Raw genomic sequence first — 21,282 nt, 5'->3', positions numbered from 1 at the left:
CTCAAAGGACCATATATGTTCAGTGTAGGGGGTATTAATAATTTAATAGTTTAAATAAATGGAATCCTAAACACCTGAAAAACAGTTTGATAAATGAGTATAAATGTGAACAAAAGGGAAAAGGAAAATTTGACTTGAAGTGAAAAGAAAACTAATAAATTATGCACGTTTAATCGGTAATTAGCATATGCTATCAGTATATGATAAATGGTTTATTAAATATCATTTAGTTTTTACTTTAGGAAGGAATATCTTAGCTGCCTCAAAGAGGGAAGTGTTTCATAGTAAGGAGCTGGAATAAAACATTTAAAAATGGATGTAGGAGTTCCCGTTGTGGCTCAGCAGGTCCCGACCACTATCTCTGAGGATGCTGGCTCAAGCCCTGGCCTCAGTCATTGGTTAAGGATCCTGTGTTGCTTGCTACAAGCTGCGGCATAAGTCACAGATGCGACTCGGATCTGGCCTTGCTATGGCTGTGGCTGTGATGTAGGCTGGCAGCTCAGTTCTGATTTGACCCCTCACCTGGGAACTTCCATATGCCATAGGTGCGGCCCTAAAAAAAAAAAAAGCACATACAATTTTATGGGAAACTAAATCGATTTGATATCTTCAATAACTCACCATTATAAATAATGCTTTTGTTTTATTATTGTTTTTAGTAGAATAAAGTCCCTTCCCTCTGCCTTCTTTTTGGAATTGGTTTTTCTAAAAAGTTTTAGATGCTGCTTTGACTTGAGTCTTTTGAAGCAGAGTTATTTCAAAGTGCTACTAAATTTGGAATTTGATATGGAGAGTCTACAATGCTTTATGTTTTTGCTCTTGTTTTTAGCTAGGCACATGTTCTACTTAATTTATATAGGACTCTTTATCACCTGAGTTTTCCTTTGAGTCATAATCTCTAAGGGTTTTTCTGTTTTTCCCGGCTCTGAGTCATTGTAATATGAATTAAGAAGAGAAAGCCTTACTATTCCTAAAATAGCCAAGATATTTGAAGTGTAACACAGCTGTTCATTTGCAATGTATGCATTGCTCTGAATTTATGCAAACCAACTGTAGTTTGCTTTGTGGTTAACCCAAAGAAAAAGTTGTGGTTTTGTTTTTATCCTTAATGTTGAAACAGGGGAACATAAAGTATTTTTTACACCTGGTTCAAAATCCCCTTATTTGATTATTCTGGTTTGCAGTTGCTATTAATATTTTTCTAATCTGGAGAGGTTCAGGGTTTGAGTTTCATATTTAATTTCAGACAAAGGTGTTTGTGTATGTATGCATGTGTGTTTTGCAAGACCCTAAAAATAGTAGTATTAAGTTTTCTAAGCAGTGGTTTAAAAAGTAAGGAGTGCTTTACAATCAAATTAACATTCTAATAATCTCCTACAAAGTCCTGTCAAAATACATCAGCAAGTTTTTAAAAAGATTCCTTATCTTGAGTTACTTCTGAATGTTGCTTATTGTATTAAATATAAAACCATAAAGCAGTAAAAATTTTGTGCATTCTTGATGAATTATGGTCCTATTGGAATTAACCGAAGAAGTAGTGAGGAACTTGACAGCTAAAAGACACAGGTGGGAGTTCCCATCGTGGCTCAGCAAAAACAAATCTGACTAGGAACCATGAGGTTGCGGGTTCAAACCCTGGCCTCGCTCAGTGGGTTAAGGATCCAGCATTGCTGTGAGCTGTGGTGTAGTTTGCAGGTGCTGTTTAGATCCTGCGTTGCCGTGGCTGTGGTGTAAGCTGGCAGCTGTAGCTCCGATTAGACCGGTAGCCTGGGAACCTCCATATGCCGTGGGTGCAGCCCTACAAAGCAAAAAAAAAAAAAATATATATATATATATATATATATATATATATATATACACACACACATATATATGTTTCAGGCATTTTATAACCATTCAGATTATTTTTCAAGTATAAGGCAAGAGCCAGCCTAACCTGGGAATACCAGAGAAATAACAGTACTGATGACACACTTTTAAAATAAACAAACAAATATAACTTACTTGAGGACACAGTCCAGGCAATCCAGCGATGAATCAAAATAAAAACTAAGATACAGAGAAGCCATAGAAAAATGGTGTGCATTGATGCCACCTACGTAGAATACGGTTCCAGACCAGAATACAAATGTTATAAATCTTTTAAAATCTTTGTCAGAAGCTTAAAGTTTTTCTTTCTGTTGATTATAAATATACAGAGAAGTTTTTGAAATAGCAAAAACTTTAGTATACTGTAATTCAAAATATTAGAGACTTTGAAATTTAAAGTGTTATTTCTTTGTAAAAGACTAAGAGAAGTTTGAATGGTGCTTGCCTCGCTTGCTTTCATCACATTGTGTAACTTCAGATAGAGGCCACACCTCTTCTATACCTTGTGAAGAAAGTATAAAAATTTCAGGCAGAGCTTCCTTGTCTGCCCACTTGCATCTCTCAAAAGCATCCTATCCTCATAAATCTATATCTTGCCTATCAGGAAAAAAAAAAAGGAACTATACAAATTTCAAAATTTGGATCAGCTTCATGAATTGGATCCTTTGCCCTCTGTGTCATGAGATGTATCTGGGAATGCCTTTAATGGAAAGTTTTTCTGCAGGCATTATTTCCTCTACAGAGTCTTTATCCTTTGATGACACAACCGCTTTCATCATCTTTGTGGATAGTCTGGCCTTTGCTAAGTTCCTCCGGCTGCATATCTAGATACTGCTGAATAGCAGCAGTATCAGCATTCTGTGGTCAGCTATTTCTTCTATAACCCTTTTATGTTCAATTTGAATTTCACTTTGTGTTATCACTTTTCATTTCTTTGCAGACTTTTATCCTCATTGGTTAATTTCCTTTTTTGATTATTATTATTTTTTTTTTTAGGGCCTCACCCACGGCATATGGAGGTTCCAGACTAAGGGTCAAATCAGAGCTGTAGCTGCTGGCCTATGCCACAGCCACAGCAACGCCAGATCTGAGCTGCGTCTGTGACCTACACCACAGCTCATGGCAATGTCGGATCCTTAACCTACTGAGCAAGGCGAGGGATCAAACGTGTGTCCTCGTAGATACTAGTCAGATTTGTTTCCGCTGAGCCATGATGAGAACTGCCCGGATTATCTATTTTTATAAATTGTCAAACTGTCATGTAGGATTATCACTAGATGACAAGGAGGCACATAACTACATGCTTACTGTCTGTTTGTGAGCTAAAAAATAGATACACAGTAATCAGTCACTGATAGGCTTTGAAAGAAATGATGGAATTGATCACTGATCTTAATGAGCATCTGTTATTTACATGGCTATTTGTAGATTGAAGAACCTCAACTTTGTATTGTGTGCAGTTATTTAATAACACAGTGGTATCTGAAATTTGAACCATGTTGTTGAGGGTTTAGTCAACTAAATTGTGGAAACTCAGTTTGTGAGTGTATAGTGAATAGAGAAATAAAGACTGCCTGTAATAATATAATTGACAAAAATCCCAAGTCGAATTGGGGGAAAGTAGGAGTATTTTAATCCTATTATTCTTGTCAGGTAGTCAGTAAATGTCGTGCAGTGTGTAAATACACTGGTTTAACTTCTAAATGTTTCTCAGTGGTCACATTTTATTAATTTTAGAGGAATCTTTTCCTCTCTCCTAATGAAGAAAATTTAAAAAAAGGATACTCTCCTGGGGAAGAAAATTTTTTAAGAGTTCAGCAGGCCTTTCTTTTTTCTCTCCTTTTCTGTTAAAACCTGCAACTAGTAGCTAGAGATGTTCCAGTCTAGTTTTACTGAAGCAGCTACCAGTTTAGAAAACCTACTTTTTCGGGCTTATGGCCATGCATGCCAGGCCAACAGCATCAGATCTCATACCCTTTGGGTAGTAACACAGTTCTCACTAAGGCCTGTTTTATTCCTAATGTTGTGGCAGGGCAGCTTCATCTTCTAGATTTCACTATTCAGTTTTGATATTTGAAAATTTCTTCATATTATCAAGCTCAGCTAGGCATTAAAAATAATTTTTAAAAATTTATACCACATTTCACTGTGTTTGTAGTGTACAGGAGGGGAGAATCTTGCAGGTACTTCATAATTATCTAGACTAGAAATACTCTGTCATGGTCATTTATTAAATCTAGGCGTTCTCTATAGCACAGCAGGTTAGGGATCTGGCATTGTCACTGAAGCAGCTGGGGTCGCTGCCGTGACATGGGTTCCATCCCTGGCTCAGGAACTTCCACATGCTGCGGTCATGGCCAAAAAAAAAAAAAAAAGTACTTTTTAATAAATATTAAGAAATAGGTGAGACATATAGGAAGAAACTGAATTCATGAAAGATGATCTGAGTTAATATAGAGATATTGTATTTCTAGAAGGGAAAACTCAGTTGGTAAAAAAAAAAAAAACCAAAAAAACAGTATTCCCCAAATTAGGCTCTTCCAATTAAAATTTCAGTGGAATTTTAAGGAACTTTTAAAGGTATCCAGAAGAGTAAATTTTAAAAAGTTACTTAAAACCTTAGAAGAAGATAATTGAGGGGAGTGAATTGCTCAACCAAGTAGCAAGCCATGTTGTGAAGATAGAATAATTAAGATAATGGTTTGGGAGCAGGAAGTAGGTTTATAGAACAAAGAGGTCTGTAGGGCAATAGGAGAGGGAAACAGGTCTGTAGAACAAAGGAGAGGCTGCAGATAGGTGTATTTGTACAGACAGTTTTGAACTAATAAGCTGTATTTTAGGCGATTAGGGAAAGGATGGAGTGTTTAAAAAGTGGTATTTAGGGAATTGCGTATTTGGGGGAACAGATAAAGATATATCCCTATTTCACATCATAAAATTAGATTCCAGATGGAGTTACTATCTAGACATTAAAAAAAATTGAGTATTATTTTGAGATTCAAGATAGCCTTCTTTTTTTTTTCTTTTTTTTTTTTTAAGGTCTGCACCCATGGCCATATGGAGGTTCCCAGGCTGGGGTTGAATTGGAGCTATAGCCACTGGCCTATGCCACAGCCACAGTCACGCCAGATCTGAACCAGGTCTGCGACTTACACCACAGCTGACGGCAGTGCCAGATCCTTAACCCTCACTGAGTAAGGCCAGGGATTGAACCCTCACTGCTGCTTGTTAGAGTCTTTTCCACTGAGCCGCAATGGGAACTCCCTCAAGATAGCCTTCTTAACCATGCCTGAAATCTAGAAACTATGAAAGAAGAGACTAATAGATTTGACTGCATGTTAAAAACTTAAGCTACATGTTAAAAGTAAGAAATGCCATAAACAAAGTTAAAAGCCAAACAAAAGACAGGAGAAAAATGTTTACTATATATATAAAACAATGTATAGGGCGTCTCTTGGCCAATAAGACAACCAGTAGAAAAAGGACAAAGAGTATAAACAGACATTTCAAGACAGAAATAGCCATGGCTAATACAAAAAGATGTTTATCCTCATTAATAATGAAACTTGAGATACCATGTTTTTGTCTGGGAGATTGGCAAAATGTAAACCATTGATCATCTCCTTTGTTGGTGAGAGTATTATAAGAGTGTAAATTGATAGTAGCTATCAGCAATTAAATATTCAGACCTTTGACCAGTAGGGTCTGGTTTGAGGGATTTGATTTGTGGAAATATAAGCATATGTGCAAAAAAAATATGGTATAGAAGTGTGTAAACTTATAGATGTTTATTGAAATATTTATACAGTGAAAAGTTCAGTTCAACTTACATGTTCATCGATGGAGGAATGAGTAAATTTTAGCTTATCCGTACTTTGGAATACTGTGAGGAGCAGGTATTGTGACATTTCTAGGCTCTGGAGTCAGGTTGCCAGGTTTGAATTCTAGATCCATCATTTACTAGCTGCATGATATAGGCTTACTTCTCTGGATCTCAGTTTTCTCATCTATAAAATGGAAATAATTGAATCTGTTTCAGAGGGTTGCATGATAAATAAACTAAGGTATATAGAACAGTGCTTAGAACAGTAGTACTCAGTAATATTAGCTAACATTAAATTATTATCTTGCAGTTATTAAAAATAATGTATCAAAATTCCAGCATGAAAAAACCCACAGTGATTTCAGTAGACAAATATTAGGGCCATGTGTGCATATGGCATAAGCACCTGTTTGTAAATAAAAATTTTAAATGATGTATGTGCATGTATTTCAGTGGATGTTGATTAATCGGGAAGGATAAATGCCACTCACAACAGTAGTTACCTCTGGGGAATGAGATTGGGAAGAGGGAAAACATCAGATTTAAAAAAAAATATTTTCTTATATGTATTTATAGGTAAAAAAAATTTTTAAGGTTCCCTAGACTGTAAGGATAGTAGAACTTCTAACTTTCATTTTACCTTTTTTTTGTAATAACTGTGAAAAAGTTGTGTTCTCTAAATGATGTCTGCGTACTCTTATTTTCCTTAGTGACTCACTAAGATTTTCCTTGCAGGAACATGCTTACCCAGCGGATGAACTCATGCCTTTAACCTGCAGAGGTCGTGTTAGAGGCCAGGAGCCAAGTCGGGGTGATGTTGATGATGCCTTGGGAAAGTGAGTATTGATACAGAGAATGGCATCCAAAAGTTACAGGCAGTCGTTTGTTGGGGATTGGTTAAATTTCAAAGACTGCTTTGAGTCTTACATTGAGTTCCTTTACTCCTTTCTGTTATCTTTTATAAAATGTTATAATCACTTTACCTCTTAAGTCAGTGAAAAGTTGAGTTGTTGCGATGGATGTGAGTTTTAGAATGTATATAGGAGTTCCCGTCATGGCGCAGTGGTTAACGAATCCGACTAGGAACCATGAGGTTGCGGGTTCGATCCCTGCCCTTGCTCAGTGGGTTAACGATCCGGCGTTGCCGTGAGCTGTGGTGTAGGTTGCAGACGCGGCTCGGATCCCGCGTTGCTGTGGCTCTGGCGTAGGCCAGTGGCTACAGCTCCAATTCGACCCCTAGCCTGGGAACCTCCATATGCCGCGGGAGCGGCCCAAGAAATAGCAAAAAGACCAAAAAAAAAAAAAAAAAGAATGTATATAAAGTCATCAACATGTTATAAGGTGTTGATACTTCAATATTTTTATTTTCTTTGAAAAGAGCTAATGAGGGAGTTCCCTTGTGGCACAGCGGGTCAAGGATCCAGCATTGTCACTGCAGCGGCTCGGGTCGCTGCCGTAGCATGGGTTTGGTCCCTGACCTGGAAACTTCCACATGCTGTGGGTGCAGCCAAAAAAAAAGAGCTAATGAGTATCTATTCATTTTGAAAGATATATAGTTAGGCTGAACATAAATGTAACATTAGGCCTTTTCAGTGTAGTTACCTGGTACTATCGATGCATGGAAGTGCTCGTCAATGGAAACTTCCAGTCAGTAGGATGTAGATACATCTGCTTATACATTCATGGATAAAATATTCAGAATTCTAACGTTTTCTATCTCATTATACTTGTTCCTTAGATTTTCCCTGACACTGATTGATTCTTTGGACACTCTTGTGGTAGGTCTGATTCTCCTTGAATTATTTTAAAAATTTCATGGTATGTGCACTCAAGAATTATGAATATAATTGTTACACTCTAAGTCTGAAATAGAAGCCTTCAGAATTTAAGATGATTTGATCTTTGCTTCTAAATAAATCTTTCAAACTATTGAGTTGATAATGTTGTGTGAATGTCGAGTGACATTATGTAGAGTCATGGAGATACTCAAGTCATTTATAGGTATGTCAGCTTACGTCACAGCACCTAAATCAAGAAGGTTGTTTCCCTTTGGACGAGGAAGTGAAAGCTGTGTTCTAGAAAATACCCTTGATACTCTTGTTCCAGAATGACACATCACAATGATACTGAGATTGTTAAGTTACAGTTTTTATATATTTTCATTAAAAATTTAATTTTTTCTCAGCAGAGATTTTTTAGCACCAAATGATCAGGACTTGGCACTCCTCTCAACCTCATGCTGTACAAAATCATTTCAGTTCATTCTAGTTAGGGACTATTTGTGATGGCAGAGGCAAACGACTGAGTTCCAGATGTCATGATTTCTAAATGTAGTATCTTTCTAGTTTTTCACTCTCAGATCACTTATGGTATAAAATTAGACTTGCTTCATGATTTCTCTTAAGGCGTAATTCTCAACTTTGAATTATGTCTCAAGTACTGATTAGTATCTTAAAAACAAAATAAACAATCTTTGTGTTGGCAGAACATTTTCAGAACCAGGCTTTTCTTCCCAATATTTTTTCTACATTCTTCTTTCACTGGGCAGTTATTTTTTCTTTCTTTTTTTTTTTTTTTTAACCAGAGACTCTCAACTATACCAGTACCTTGGGAATGTTGCCTCTGAAATCTTAAAAAAATGTTCTCTCTCAAGTTACTCTGATTTAATTTTTCTGGAGTGCGACTGGGCATTATTATTTATTCCTCTAAAACTTCTTTGTTTGTAAAATTCAGCCATGGTTGAGAGGAGCTTTTTTTGTTGAGAATACCATGTTGTTTGGATCTTTTTTGTTGTATCAGGGTATCAAAAGTTGTGACTTCATTTTTCAGAGATGAAAGGAATGTGTGAACCATATTATATTGACTATGACGATCGGAGAGAAGATTGTGTGCCTAATTTTACTTATTTATTTATTTATTTATTTATTTTCCTTTGGCTGCGGCCGCAGTATGTGAAAGTTCCTAGGCCAGGGATTGAACCCCTGCCACAGTGACAACGCTGGATCCTTTAACCTCTAGGCCACCAGTGAACTCTCATATGCCTTATTTTTGATTTGGTGGTCTTAGATGTTCTGCTGATATAATAGAAGAGAAAAAGATAAACACATATCCCAAGAGGCACAAATGACTACCCTGGGAGAAATTAAGTGGAGTTACCTGGTGATGCACATCAGGCCTGTGTTGATAGGAGTGAGTGACGGGCAGTAGCTGTGTGTTAGGAAAGACCTCAGGTGGACTTAAGTTGGTTTCTCATTCGTCACCTTGGCATTATCCTTACGTACAGCAGATTACCTACCATCTCTGCGGAAGCTATTATTTTCAAGGACATGGACCTCAGATATTGTATGTATTTTAAAATTTTTATTGGAAATGAAGGAGAAAAGGTGGTTCCAGGCTGCATAACTTTTCCTATATTTAGAAATCTGTTGGCCGCTAGTTAAGCAGCCGTTATTAAAAGGTTCTATTCTTTGAAGTTATGCCACTTTGGCATTGGTTCTCAAAATATGATTCTAGTACCAAAAGCATCAGCGTCACCTAGCACCTTGTTAGAAATGCAAATTGTAGGGCCTCATCTCGGTCATGTTGAATCGGCAAGTCTGGAAGTAAGGCCCAGCAGTCTGTTTTTTAACAAGCTTCCAGATGAGTCTAGTGTGTGCTAAAGTTTGAGAACCACCGTGCAGTGATGCATTGCTTTTTTAAACTTCAGTGTACAACAAATCACCTGGGGATCTTGCTAAAATAAAATGCAGATGGTGATCCAGTAAGACTCTGAAGATACAGCCCAAGAATGTGTGTTTCTAGTAAGATGCCACTTGGTGGTGCTATTGCTGCTGGTCCGCAGACCACACTTTCAGTAAAGCGTGGTGAACCTGAGTTCTGACTCTTCGTTGCAGGGAGTGACCAGAAGTGATCACATAATACTGATATGTGTGACCTTGGCCAAGTTATTTAACTTCCCTGGGCCCCTCTTTTTAGCTCAGAAGGGCCTAGACTAGATATCTAAATATCTGTTAATAGATATTTGTTTAAACAGAAGATTTAAAAGAAATTTAGTTTGAAAGTTTTTTCCTACGTTTAGAAGGCATGTACATCTTATCAATCAAGTATTAATATTTTAATTTACTTTGCAGTTGTTTTTTGATTTGTGGTTTCTTTATTTGAAAATACTAACAGGACAAACATGTCACTTGGGATAGAATACAACCTCTTGTTTTTATTTTGGTCATACCATAATACATTCAATAGAACTTCTGTTGTCTTTGATCTTTCAGTTTAAACTATTGTTCATAATTCTAGCCATGTAGTTGCTATTGATTGTAATGAAGTCTAGTGCTAACACTTTATTTATTTGGGCTGTACCTGCGGCATTTGGAAGTTCCGAGGGTAGAGGGCAAATCTGAACTGCAGCTGCCAGCCTACACCACAGCCAGAGCAATGCCAGTTCTGAGCTGCATCTGCTACCTACACCCCAGCTCACAGCAGCACCAGATCCTTAACCCACTGAGTGGAGCCAGGTATTGAACCTGCACCCTCATGAATACAGTTGAGTTCATTAGCGCTGAGCCACAATGGGAACTCCCAGCAGTAACACTTTACATTTACCTCTAAATTCAACATTACCATGAAATCTGTAGATCGATATTGAACAGATTAAAGACAGTGAGGGAAAGGAAGAGACCTGAATTCATGCTTTGATATCAGCCTAAAAGTTTAAGAAACGCATTCACTAATGGAGCTGTTAGAATGAATTTTCTAGCTGTTTATGAATGAAGAGAACTCTCCATTTTTATTCTCCTTTGAAGCAGAAGGCATTGGAACTGATCTTGAGGGCGGTTCTCTGGAAATAGACGTAGGAAGAATAGGATGAACAAACTGATAAGTGTGTGTATGTGAGGCGTGAGTAAAACCGTTCTGTCTCCTGGAGGCGGTAGAGGGCTGTCCCATCCGCGTTTGTGGCTGCGGAATTTACATGGACTTTGAGATTGAGGTGGGAATGCACTCAATTTAATATCGGGTTTTATATGATATTTTATTCAGGGTTTACCCTAAATTTTACTTTTACTTGAATGTTAGTCAGAGACACTGTTATGGAATGTTTTATACCTACATTAGAATTTTTAGCGAAAGGATCAAATCGAGTGAGAAGCAGTACAAAGTATTAGCATTGTGCAGCCTTAACGGAGACTGAAAAATCAAAGCCACCTGTGTAATGACAGTGACACCCCCCCCCATGGAACGCATTGCAAGCATCCCCAGAGTTCTCAGCTTAGGATTCTAGACCCTCGTGGTAATAATGTTACCAGGAGTAATGGTATCAAGCACGTACCCGTCAGGCGCTCTGCTAAAAGTCCTTCACATACATCACCTCCTTTAGGAAAACAGACCTGTGAGAGGAGGTGTTTCCTCTTTTTGTAAATGAAAGAACAGGCGTAGAAGTAGAAGGAAGGAACCAGAATTCAAGTGGGGCTTGTGCTTGACCCCCACATTGCACTGCCTCCTTCGTTAGGGGCCAGGGCAACCACAGGGTGAAGATGGCGAATGGTGTGGGATCTGGGGTCAACTGATCACCCCCTGAAGCACGTCCTTTCTTCTGAGGCCAAGCAACTCTTAAAGCCACATTTGGTGAATAGGGTGGTTTTTGTTTTATTTTGACTTGGAAACCAAATCCCAGTAGAGCTTACCTCTTGTTGCTCTAGGTCATGGGTTATACACACCAGTTAACGGTTCTTATGGTGATTGTTTTAAAGTCCTAATGATATGTCAGTGTGTCTAAAAAAAGAGTATATAAAGATTCCTTGCAATATAAATAAGCATTAATTTTTTTTTAGTTTTAAATAGTATCACTTTTCTTTTTTTTTTTTTTTTTTTTTTTTGTCTATTTCTAGGGCCACACCTGCAGCTTATGGACGTTCCCAGGCTAGGGTTGAATCGGAGCTGGAACCCCATGGCCTACACCAGAGCCACAGCAACTCAGGATCCAAGCCGAGCCTGTGACCTACACCACAGCTCACAGCAACGCCAGATCCTTAACCCACTGAGTGAGGCCAGGGATGGAACCCACCACCTCATGGATCCTAGTCGGAGTCGTTAACCACTGAGCCACAACGGGAACTCCGGTATCACTTTTTTTATTTTTATTTTTTATAGCCACACTCCTGGCATATGAAAGTTCCCAGGCCAGAGACTGAATCCATGCCAAAGCTGTGACCTGCACTGCAGCTTAGCAACACTGGATCTTTTAATGCACTGCGCTGGGCCAGGGATCAAACCCATGCCTCTGCAGTGACCTGAGCTGCTGCAGTCTGATTCTTAACCCACTGTACCACAGCAGGAACTCCACATTTTTATAACGTGCTTAGGGGAAATATTTTTTGTATGAGTTAATTTTTAGAGTCTTAAAGTATTAACTTGTTTTAGTAGCTCATTCTGAGTCTATTTCTTTATGTCTTGGTTGAAAACAACTTTATTTTCAATATTTTCTTCTAGGTATTAAATAAAACTAAAGAATTTGAAGATGCTGTGAGAAAAGTTTTAAGAGATGTTAATTTAGATAATGATGTAGTTGTATCAGTCTTTGAAACAAACATCAGAGTTCTTGGGTGAGTATATGGGACACTAAAGCTTAATTTTAATAATAGAAAAGCAAAAAAGGGTATACTCTTTATTTCTTGATAGTAATAAAGCAAGAAATGTCTTTTTAGGGCCACACCCACGGCATATGGAGGTTCCCACGCTAGGGGTTGAAGTGGAGCTGTAGCCGCTAGGCTACACCACAGCCACAGCAACGCCAGATGCGAGCCACATCTGCGACCTACACCACAGCTCACGGCAACGCTGGATCCTTAACCCATTGACCGAGGCCAGAGATTGAACTTGTATCTTCATGGATACTAGTCAGATTCGTTTCCACTGAGCCACTCCCAGCAAGAAATGTCTCATGTTTAAAAGTTAAAAATGAAATGCTGTGAAACACAGAGGCTGTGGGATGACCCTCATCATATGAGGGCAGGTAGTAAGTAGCAGGCTCTGGGAATAGTTGCAGACTCAAATCAAAGGTAATTCTTGTTATGTCGTTAAATGACTGACTGTAGGTCAAACATTTGCATGTTAGTGGCATCTCAGGTTTTCGCCAGCTTACTTCGGTTTTCGCCAGCTTACCTAGTTTCCTAACCTCAGTCGGCACCTTTTCAAGCCAAATGAACAAGTTATAGGATTACCTTTGATCCAAACAGTGAAATACTCTTGGAAAACAGGCATTCCAGTACTTATTAATTCACTTTTCAACATTATTACATTTTTATATTTAATGGTTACTTTTGTGTTAACTCATTTCCTTTTGTCAGACAAAGTTAGTCTATTCTTGAGTTAAATTTAAGAAATAGTTTTGTAGCTTTTTCATAGTTTACTAGTCTAGTACATTTAATACAGAGTAGGGAGTTGGGTTCTTTTTTTTTATAGTGTTATACTAAGAGTCAACGATTTCATGATGATATAATTAAATCAGTTAAATTTCAAGAAAATTTAAGGTATCTAAGAATGCCAAACACTTTACAACAGACAAAACATCTGATTTTTTTTTTTAAATGCTGGTTATGTAATATATAATGATTTTCCACAAAGTGAGTAGCTAGTGGTAGGTAGAAAAGTCAAGTTCTTCTGTGGTCTTTCCACATCTTTTTAGATGGTGATGTATAAGTATCAGCATGGCGTGGCTAATGTTTCATTTCTGTGGTTGTAGGGGCCTTTTGGGTGGACATTCACTGGCAATCATGCTGAAGGAAAAAGGCGAGTACATGCAGTGGTACAATGATGAACTTCTCCAAATGGCAAAGCAGTTGGGTTACAAGCTTTTACCAGCTTTCAATACTACCAGTGGCCTTCCTTATCCAAGAGTAAGTAATTCTGAAAAAATATGGCAGTCTTTATATACTTCCTTTGCTATTATTAAGGGAAAAAAAATGAATTTTTTGTGATCCAGCCATTGTTTCTCACTTGCTTCAGGCTGGAAAAAAAGTACGTCAAACTACATAACAAATTTATATTGACATTTCAGTTAATTTTGCATTTGAACGGTATGAGAATTTAGATGAGTTTAACTAAAGCCTTTTATGTGCCACTGTATGACACGATAGATTATACTGCTGAAGGAAGAAACAGATGCCAGACTAGAAGTTGGGTACAGAATTATTCATGCAGAAGAAATGGTGGAAGAGTGAGAGTAGGTGTTTACTCTCCAGAGGAGAGGATATAGGACAGTGAGGAGGAAGTCGAGCGGTGAAAAGGAGGTAAAAGTTGTGAAAAGTCAATCAGTGAAAAGTTTGGAGACTTAGGAGGAGAACCACAAAATAGTCTATGGTATTACAAAAATCCTAAAAAGAAAGTCTCAAAAGGAGAGGTTGTAGCAAACATTAGGAGAATTAGGTGCAAAGAGAGCCTCAAAGGATGTAATGCGGTAGAATAAAGGGGAGAAGGATTCAAAGCAGGCGAAAGCATAGGACCACTCACTTTGAGATTTCTTCTGTGTCGATAATTAAAGAGAGTTGGCAGCAGAGTCCAGCCAAAGGAGTTTTTGTGTTTTTCTCCCCCTAAGAAAATTTGATACTTAAAGCAGAGGGAAGTAAGCCGTTGAAGATGGAAAGGACTCTGTCCCGACGTATTTCCTTCTTTATTAGAGCTGTTACTTTACTTTCTCCCTCTTACCCAGGGCAGACACCTCAGCCATTACCAAGTATTGAGCAGAGTCCCCTCTGCTGTGTAGGAGGTCCCCATTGACCACCCATTCCGTATACAATATTGTGTGTATACGATATTGTGTGTATTGTGTGTCCCGGCATATGGTCTTTCCCGGAGAATGGTCCACGTGCACTTGAGAAGATTGTATGTTCTGCTGCTTTTAGATGGAATGTTCTATACATTTAAGTCCATCTTGTCTCTTATGTCATTTAAGGACTGTGTTTCCTTATTGATTTTCTGTCTGGATGGTCTGTACATTGCTGTAAGTGGGGTGTTAAAGTCCCCACTATTACTGTGTTGTTACCAATTTCTACTTTTATGTCTGTTAGCAGTGGCCTTATATATTGAGGTGCACATGTATTTACAAATAATGCAAATATGTTACATCTTCTTCTTGAATTGCGCCTTTAATAATTATTAATGTCCTTCTTTGTCTCTTGTAACATTATTTTAATGTCTATTTTGTCTGGTATGAGTATTGCCACTTAAACTTCCTTTTGATTTCTGACACATGGAATACCTTTTTCCATCCTTGCACTTTTAGTCTGTATGTGTCCCTAGATCTGAAGTGGGTCTCTTATAGATAGCATATGTACTGGTCTTATTTTTGTGTCCATTCAACCAGTCTATAGTCTTTGTCTTTTGGTTGGAGCATATAATCCATTTACTTTTACAGTAATTATTGTTATGTATGTTCTTATTGCCATTTTGTTCATTGTTTTGGATTTGTTTTTGTAGGTCTTTTTTCTTCCCTTTCTCCTTCTCTCTTGGTTTGATGACTGTCTTTAGTCTTGTCTTTGCATTATTTTTTCTTTTGTTGTGTGGGTATTGTAGATTTTTGGATTGTGGTTACCATGAAGTTTTGATTTAGCAGTCTATATATATACAGGATTGTTTTAAGTTGCTGGCCTTTTAATTTCAAATGCCTTTCCAATATCCTGCAGTCATACTCTCCTCATCTCATGATTGCTAGATTTGCTAATCATATTTGTGTGTGGATAATTTCCTACCTTTACTATATGTTTTACTTTATTGGTGAACCTTCTCATTTGTAATTATTGTGTTACTAATTGTGGCCTTTTCCTTTCCACCTAGAGAAGTACCTTTAGCATTTGTTGTAAAGCTGGTTTGGTGTTGTTGAATTCTCTTAGTTTTTGTCTGTAAAGCTTTTGATTTCTCTGTCAAATCTGAATGCAAGCCTTACTGGGTAGAGAATTTTTGGTTATAGGTTTTCCCCTTTCATCACTTTAAATATATCATGCCACTCTGGCCTGTAGGATTTCTGCTGAAAAACCAGCTAATAGCCTTATAGGGGTTCCTTTGTATGATGTTTGTTGCTTTTCGCTAGTTGCTTTTGACATCTTCTCTTTGTCTTTAATTTTGGTCAGTTTGATTAATATGTGTTTTGGCTTGTTTCTTCTCGGGTTTATTCCTATATTGTACTTACTCTGCTTCCTGTACTGTGTTTCCTTTCCCCTATTAGGGAAGTTTTCAGCTACTATCTCTTCAGATATTTTCTCTGGTCCTTTCTTTCTTCTCTTGCTGGGACCTCTGTAATGTGAATGTTGGTACATAATGTTAGCCCAGAGGTCTCTTAAGACTGTCCTCATTTCCTTTCCTTCTTTTTTCTTCATTCCATTCCATATCAGTGATTTCAAAGAGTCTGTCTTTCATCTCACTTATTCTTCTGCCTCATGTATTCTGTTGTTTATTCTTGTGTTATTTTCATTGCAGTTATTGTATGACTCATTGGTTTGTTCTTTAATTCTTCTGTCTCTTTGTTAAACATTTCTTGTAAGCTCTCGATCTTTGCCTCCATGTTTTTCCCACAAGATCTTGGATCATCCTCACGATCATTATTCTGAAGTCTTTTTTATGTGTGTAAAAGGTAGGTTGCCTACCTCCACTTCACTTAGCTGGTATTCTGGAGTTTTGTCTTGTTCCTTTGTCTGGAGTATACTTCTCTGCCATTTAATTTTGTCTAGCTTTCTGTGTTTGTGGTCTCCTTTCTACAGGCTTCATGGGTGTAGCTGCTCTTGCTTCTGGTGACTGTCCCCTGTAGATGAAGTTGACCCAGGGATTTGTGATGGCTTCCCAATGGGAGGGACAGGTGCTTGCCCACTGGTGGGTAAAGCTGGGTCTCTTCCCTCTGGTGGGCAGGGCTGTGTTGAGGGGTGTGATTAAAGGCAGCTGTGTGCCTAGGAAGACTTTAGGCAGCCTTTCTGCTGATAAGTTGGTCTGTGTTCCGACCTTGTTGATTATTTGGCCTGGGGCTTCTCAGCACTAATGCCTGCAGGCTGTTGGGTAGGACTAGATTTTTTCCAAAATAGCAGCTTCCCCAGGGCTCACACTGTTAATTATTCCAAGACCTCCACCTCTAGTGTCTTTCCCCCACAGTAAGCTGCATTTGACCCCTACCTTCCTAGGAGAGCTTCCAAGACCTGTAGGTAGGTCTGGTGCAGATTCTTCCTTTGTCTTTTCTTTGCCCTGGTACCCAGTATATATGAAACTTTGTGTGCACCCTCTGAGAGTGGAATTTCTGTTTCTCCCAGTCCTGTGGAGCTCCTGTGCTCAAGTCCAACTGGCCTTCAGTGCCCCAATGACCAACCCCCAGTTTAGGGAAACTGATGTCTGGTTCAGAGCTCTCACTCCTGTGTGAGAGCCCGTGCATGTATAGTTATTTCCCAGTTTGTGGGTTGCCCACCAGCAGATATGGGATTTGCTTACATCACAAAAGCACCCTTCCTGTTATCTTATTGTGGCTTCTTTGTCTTTTGAATGTAGGATATCCCTTCTGGTAGTTTCCAGTGTATTTTGTTGATGGTTGAACAGTTAATTGTGATTTTGGTGTTTTCAAGAGAAGAGACAAGCTTGTGTCCTTTTGCTCTGCCGTTTTGTCTCTCATTTCTCTTATTAATATTTTGTTATTTTAATGGTCATTTTAAAAACTCACATGTAAACCCCAGACCTAGTTTCTGGTCAGGTTGGTTCTTATTAATCTATGTTTATACTGTGGTATTTGGCTGTCTGCAGATTTTTTTCTTTGTTATTTGTTAGCCTTTCAGTGTATTGCTAGCAAGGCAATATATTCTATAGTTTAAATTTTTTAAACCTGTAAATAAAATTTTGATCTCCTTTTAAACACATACCATAATTTAATCAGTTTTTCTCTATGAAAGACTACTTAACTTAGTACTGCTTTTTTATAAATTCACAATTAAACCTATTTCCTTTAGGACTGTCTAGTTTCCTACTTTTGTTTTTTTTGGGGGGGGGTGGGGTTTTCTTCTTAGGGCCACACCCACAGCATATGGAAGTTCCCAGGCTAGGGGTCAAATCAGAGCTTTAGCTACTGGTCTACAACACAGCCATAGCAACACAAGATTTGAGCTGCATCTGCAAACCACACCACAGCTCATGGCAACGCCAGATCCTTAACCCACCGAGTGAGGCCAGGGATCGAACCTGCATCCTCATGGATACTAGTTGGGTTTGTTACCACTGAGCCACAATGGGAATTCTCTAGTTTCCCATTTTTGTACTAACTAATTCAAATTGTCCAGAGAACAAGATGGTTATAGAAAGTATTTTCTCTGTGTAATTATTAGAATGATACTGAATTTTGATGTCATTGAGGAAGGAACTAAATGAAAATTTTATTTATCCCATGAATATCATGTGCTTAGATTATAATTCCCCAGAGACTAATTGGAAAGTCACAGAGATCATCAGGTAAAATTTCAGTGTTTATTTTATTAATTATTTTCATGATTTGATTAAAGACCTTGATTGAAAAATGGTTTCTTATCCAGAAGCCATTATCTGTTGATAATTGCTAATGATAATCTTTTGATTTTATTTAGATTAATTTAAAGTTTGGTATCAGAAAACCAGAAGCTCGGACGGGAACTGAGACAGATACCTGTACCGCTTGTGCAGGTACCTTGATCCTTGAGTTTGCTGCTTTAAGTCGATTCACAGGAGCAACGATATTTGAGGTTTGCTTTTTATAGTCTTTGATCACTGGGGCATTGGGCATAACTAACTTTATAGATTTCCTTCATTAATCAAATATTAAGATTATCAATTGAAGGATTTCTGTTATTTCAGTGAACTTTTTTGTCTAAATTCCAGCACATAGCCTTTAATAGTGAAAAACATAAAAGCTATATTAAAAACATAAAAGCTATATTAAAAACATAAAAAGCATTTTGTTTACAAACTACAAAGTAAATTTTTAGCTTTACTCTTAGAAGGTTTTTTAGTGGTATTACTTATATGAAATTTGATAGCACAGGTATCTTTTATGAAACGGTATGTTTCTGTGTTTGTTAAACTTATTATTTGCTAGACTTTTAGATGGTCTTTTGCATTTCTGAAAATTTCAGTAGATCTTGTAAAACATAGTGGAATTTTTGCACTTCAGTCTTGATTGAGAGTCTTATCCATAAGTTTGTTTTACTCCAAGGGAAGTATTGTTCATGATCCAAAGACTTAATGTCCCCCAAATATTTTATTCTGGACTAGCTATGTCTCATACTTGGCAGTTTAGCTAATTGTGTAACCATGTCATTGGAGTGCAATAATAGCCTTTTTGCAAATATTTTACTTAGGAGTATTTTTAAAAGTTCAGCAAATGGTGCACATGGAACAAGCAAAACTAGGAACTATGCTAACATTCAAGACATTGCATCTGGGTGTAAATAAAACAATTTAAATGGTCTTTGTATTTGTGTATGTTCAACATACTTTAAGGACAAATTTATCTTGTTAAGTTTAATTTTTATTCTATAACTTGCTGACTAATATTTTCCCTTCCTTAAAAAAAAAAAAAGTGTCAACACACTTTCTAATTTAATTTGATCTACAAACTCTAAACTACTGATGCATTACAGGTGAGGAAAATAAGGCTCAAAGTTGCATGACTAGTGGGTGGGTGGGTGAGTGGAACCAGAATTAGAATACATGACTTTCTGAATTTAAAGCCCAGATACTTTCCGCTGGGCCGTATTATATTTAAAAACCATAGTTTTTTCTTTAACTTCTTCAATGTACAGTGATTTATTATGAGAGAAGCAAACTGACACAGGACGAGTAAACTACAGTCTTCAGGCCAGATCCAGCCATTGCTTCTTTTTTGTGAAGTTTTATTGGAACACAGCCATGCTCATTTATTTATTTTTGACTGTGGCTGCAGTGGTGCTACAGTGATAGAGTTGAGTGACTGTGACAGTGACTCTGTGGCCCATAATGCCTAAAATATTTACTGTCTGCCCCTCGTCAGAAAAAGTTTATTGACTTTTGATCTAATACATAAAGAGACTTGAATTCTCAGATTAGTTGTCCTATAATTCGGTTTTAAACTTTGGTTAAAACTTTGATTTTACTGGGCTTGTCTTCTTAGCAGTAAAATAGAAGTAGGGAAATGTAATCTTTATGAAACTTTCCAGCTCTGAAATTATACCATTAAATAAAGCTGTGATCTGCTTCGTTTAAAAATTCCGCATAAATAGATTGAATCAAGAAGTAAAACTGGAGTTCCCATCGTGGCGCAGTGGTTAACGAATCCGACTAGGAACCATGAGGTTGCCGGTTCAGTCCCTGCCCTTGCTCAGTGGGTTAACAATCCGGCGTTGCCGTGAGCTGTGGTGTAGGTTGCAGACACGGTTCGGATCCCGCGTTGCTGTGGCTCTGGCGTAGGCCGGTGGCTACAGCTCCGATTCGACCCCTAACCTGGGAACCTCCATATGCTGCGGGAGTGGCCCAAAGAAATGGCAAAAAGACAAGGAAAAAAAAATAAATTAATTAAATAAAATACTTTTAAAAAAAAGTAAAACTGTTTTATAACCTGTTCTTAAATCTGCAAGGTGACACATTGGTTTAGTGATTTATTTTCTTTTCTAGAAATATTTATGCCATACTGAGTAGTTCATGCTTTGAAATTCATTTTAACTTAGAAACTCCTTTGCACATATTCTTTGCTTTTGTTTACATCTTTTCATCTAAAGCCAAGAATTAAGAAATAATCTTAATTTAGTGTCTAATGGACAAAAATAAATGAGGAAAGAAGAGAAAAATGTATTATAAGGCTACATTTCTGGTTTTGTGACTAGTCATTTTACTTACTCTTCGCTAAATGAAGATGCCTGCTATTTAAAAAGTAGGATTTCTGGAGTTCCAGTCGTGGCACAGTGGTTAACGAATCTGACTAGGAACCATGAGGTTGAGGGTTCGGTCCCTGGCCTTGCTCAGTGGGTTAACGATCCGGCGTTGCCGTGAGCTGTGGTGTAGGTTGCAGACGCGGCTCGGATCCCACGTTGCTGTGGCTCTGGCGTAGGCCGGTGGCTACAGCTCCGATTCAACCCCTAGCCTGGGAACCTCCATATGCCGCTGGAGCGGCCCAAGAAATAGCAACAACAACAACAACAACAATAACAACAACAACAAAAGAAAAAAAAATAAAGTAAAATAAAAAAAAATAAAAATAAAAAGTAGGATTTCAGGAGTTCTCTGATGGCTCAGAGAGCGCAGCTTAAGGATTTGGTGTTGTCACGGCTATGGCTGAGGTTCAGTCCCTGGCCCAAGAACTTCCACGTGCCACAGGTGTAGCCAAAAAAAGAAAAACAAAGAAAAAAGAAGCAAGGATTTATTGCAGTTCTCTGGTGGTGCAGCAGGTTAAGGAGCCACCGTTGTCACTATTATGGCTTGGGTGGCTGCTGTGATGTAGGTTCAGTCCCTGGCCCAGGGAACTGCTGCAAGTGTGACTAAAAAATAGAAAGTAAGGAGTTCCTGTCGTGGTGCAGTGGTTAATGAATCCGACTAGGAACCATGAGGTTGTGGGTTCGATCCCTGCCCTT

At 38.0% G+C, this 21,282-nt stretch overlaps 1 protein-coding gene across 2 annotated transcripts in view; it reads left to right on the top strand.

Moving 5' to 3' along the window:
- EDEM3 (ER degradation enhancing alpha-mannosidase like protein 3) overlaps positions 1 to 21,282 on the top strand; it is a 76,981-nt gene that overhangs the window by 13,998 nt on the left and 41,701 nt on the right. For both annotated transcript variants that reach the window (XM_047754281.1, XM_047754280.1), the window contains exons 3-7: positions 6,428 to 6,528; positions 7,431 to 7,470; positions 12,179 to 12,291; positions 13,431 to 13,584; positions 18,289 to 18,423. In XM_047754281.1, the coding sequence (XP_047610237.1) occupies positions 6,428 to 6,528; positions 7,431 to 7,470; positions 12,179 to 12,291; positions 13,431 to 13,584; positions 18,289 to 18,423 (543 nt within the window). The remainder of the gene's footprint in view (positions 1 to 6,427; positions 6,529 to 7,430; positions 7,471 to 12,178; positions 12,292 to 13,430; positions 13,585 to 18,288; positions 18,424 to 21,282) is intronic.

This window comes from Phacochoerus africanus, chromosome 11 (genome assembly GCF_016906955.1).
Source record: "Phacochoerus africanus isolate WHEZ1 chromosome 11, ROS_Pafr_v1, whole genome shotgun sequence".
Lineage (NCBI taxonomy): Eukaryota > Metazoa > Chordata > Mammalia > Artiodactyla > Suidae > Phacochoerus > Phacochoerus africanus.
Note: the sequence above shows the minus strand (reverse complement) of the source record. Positions and strands in the feature narration are given on the sequence as shown.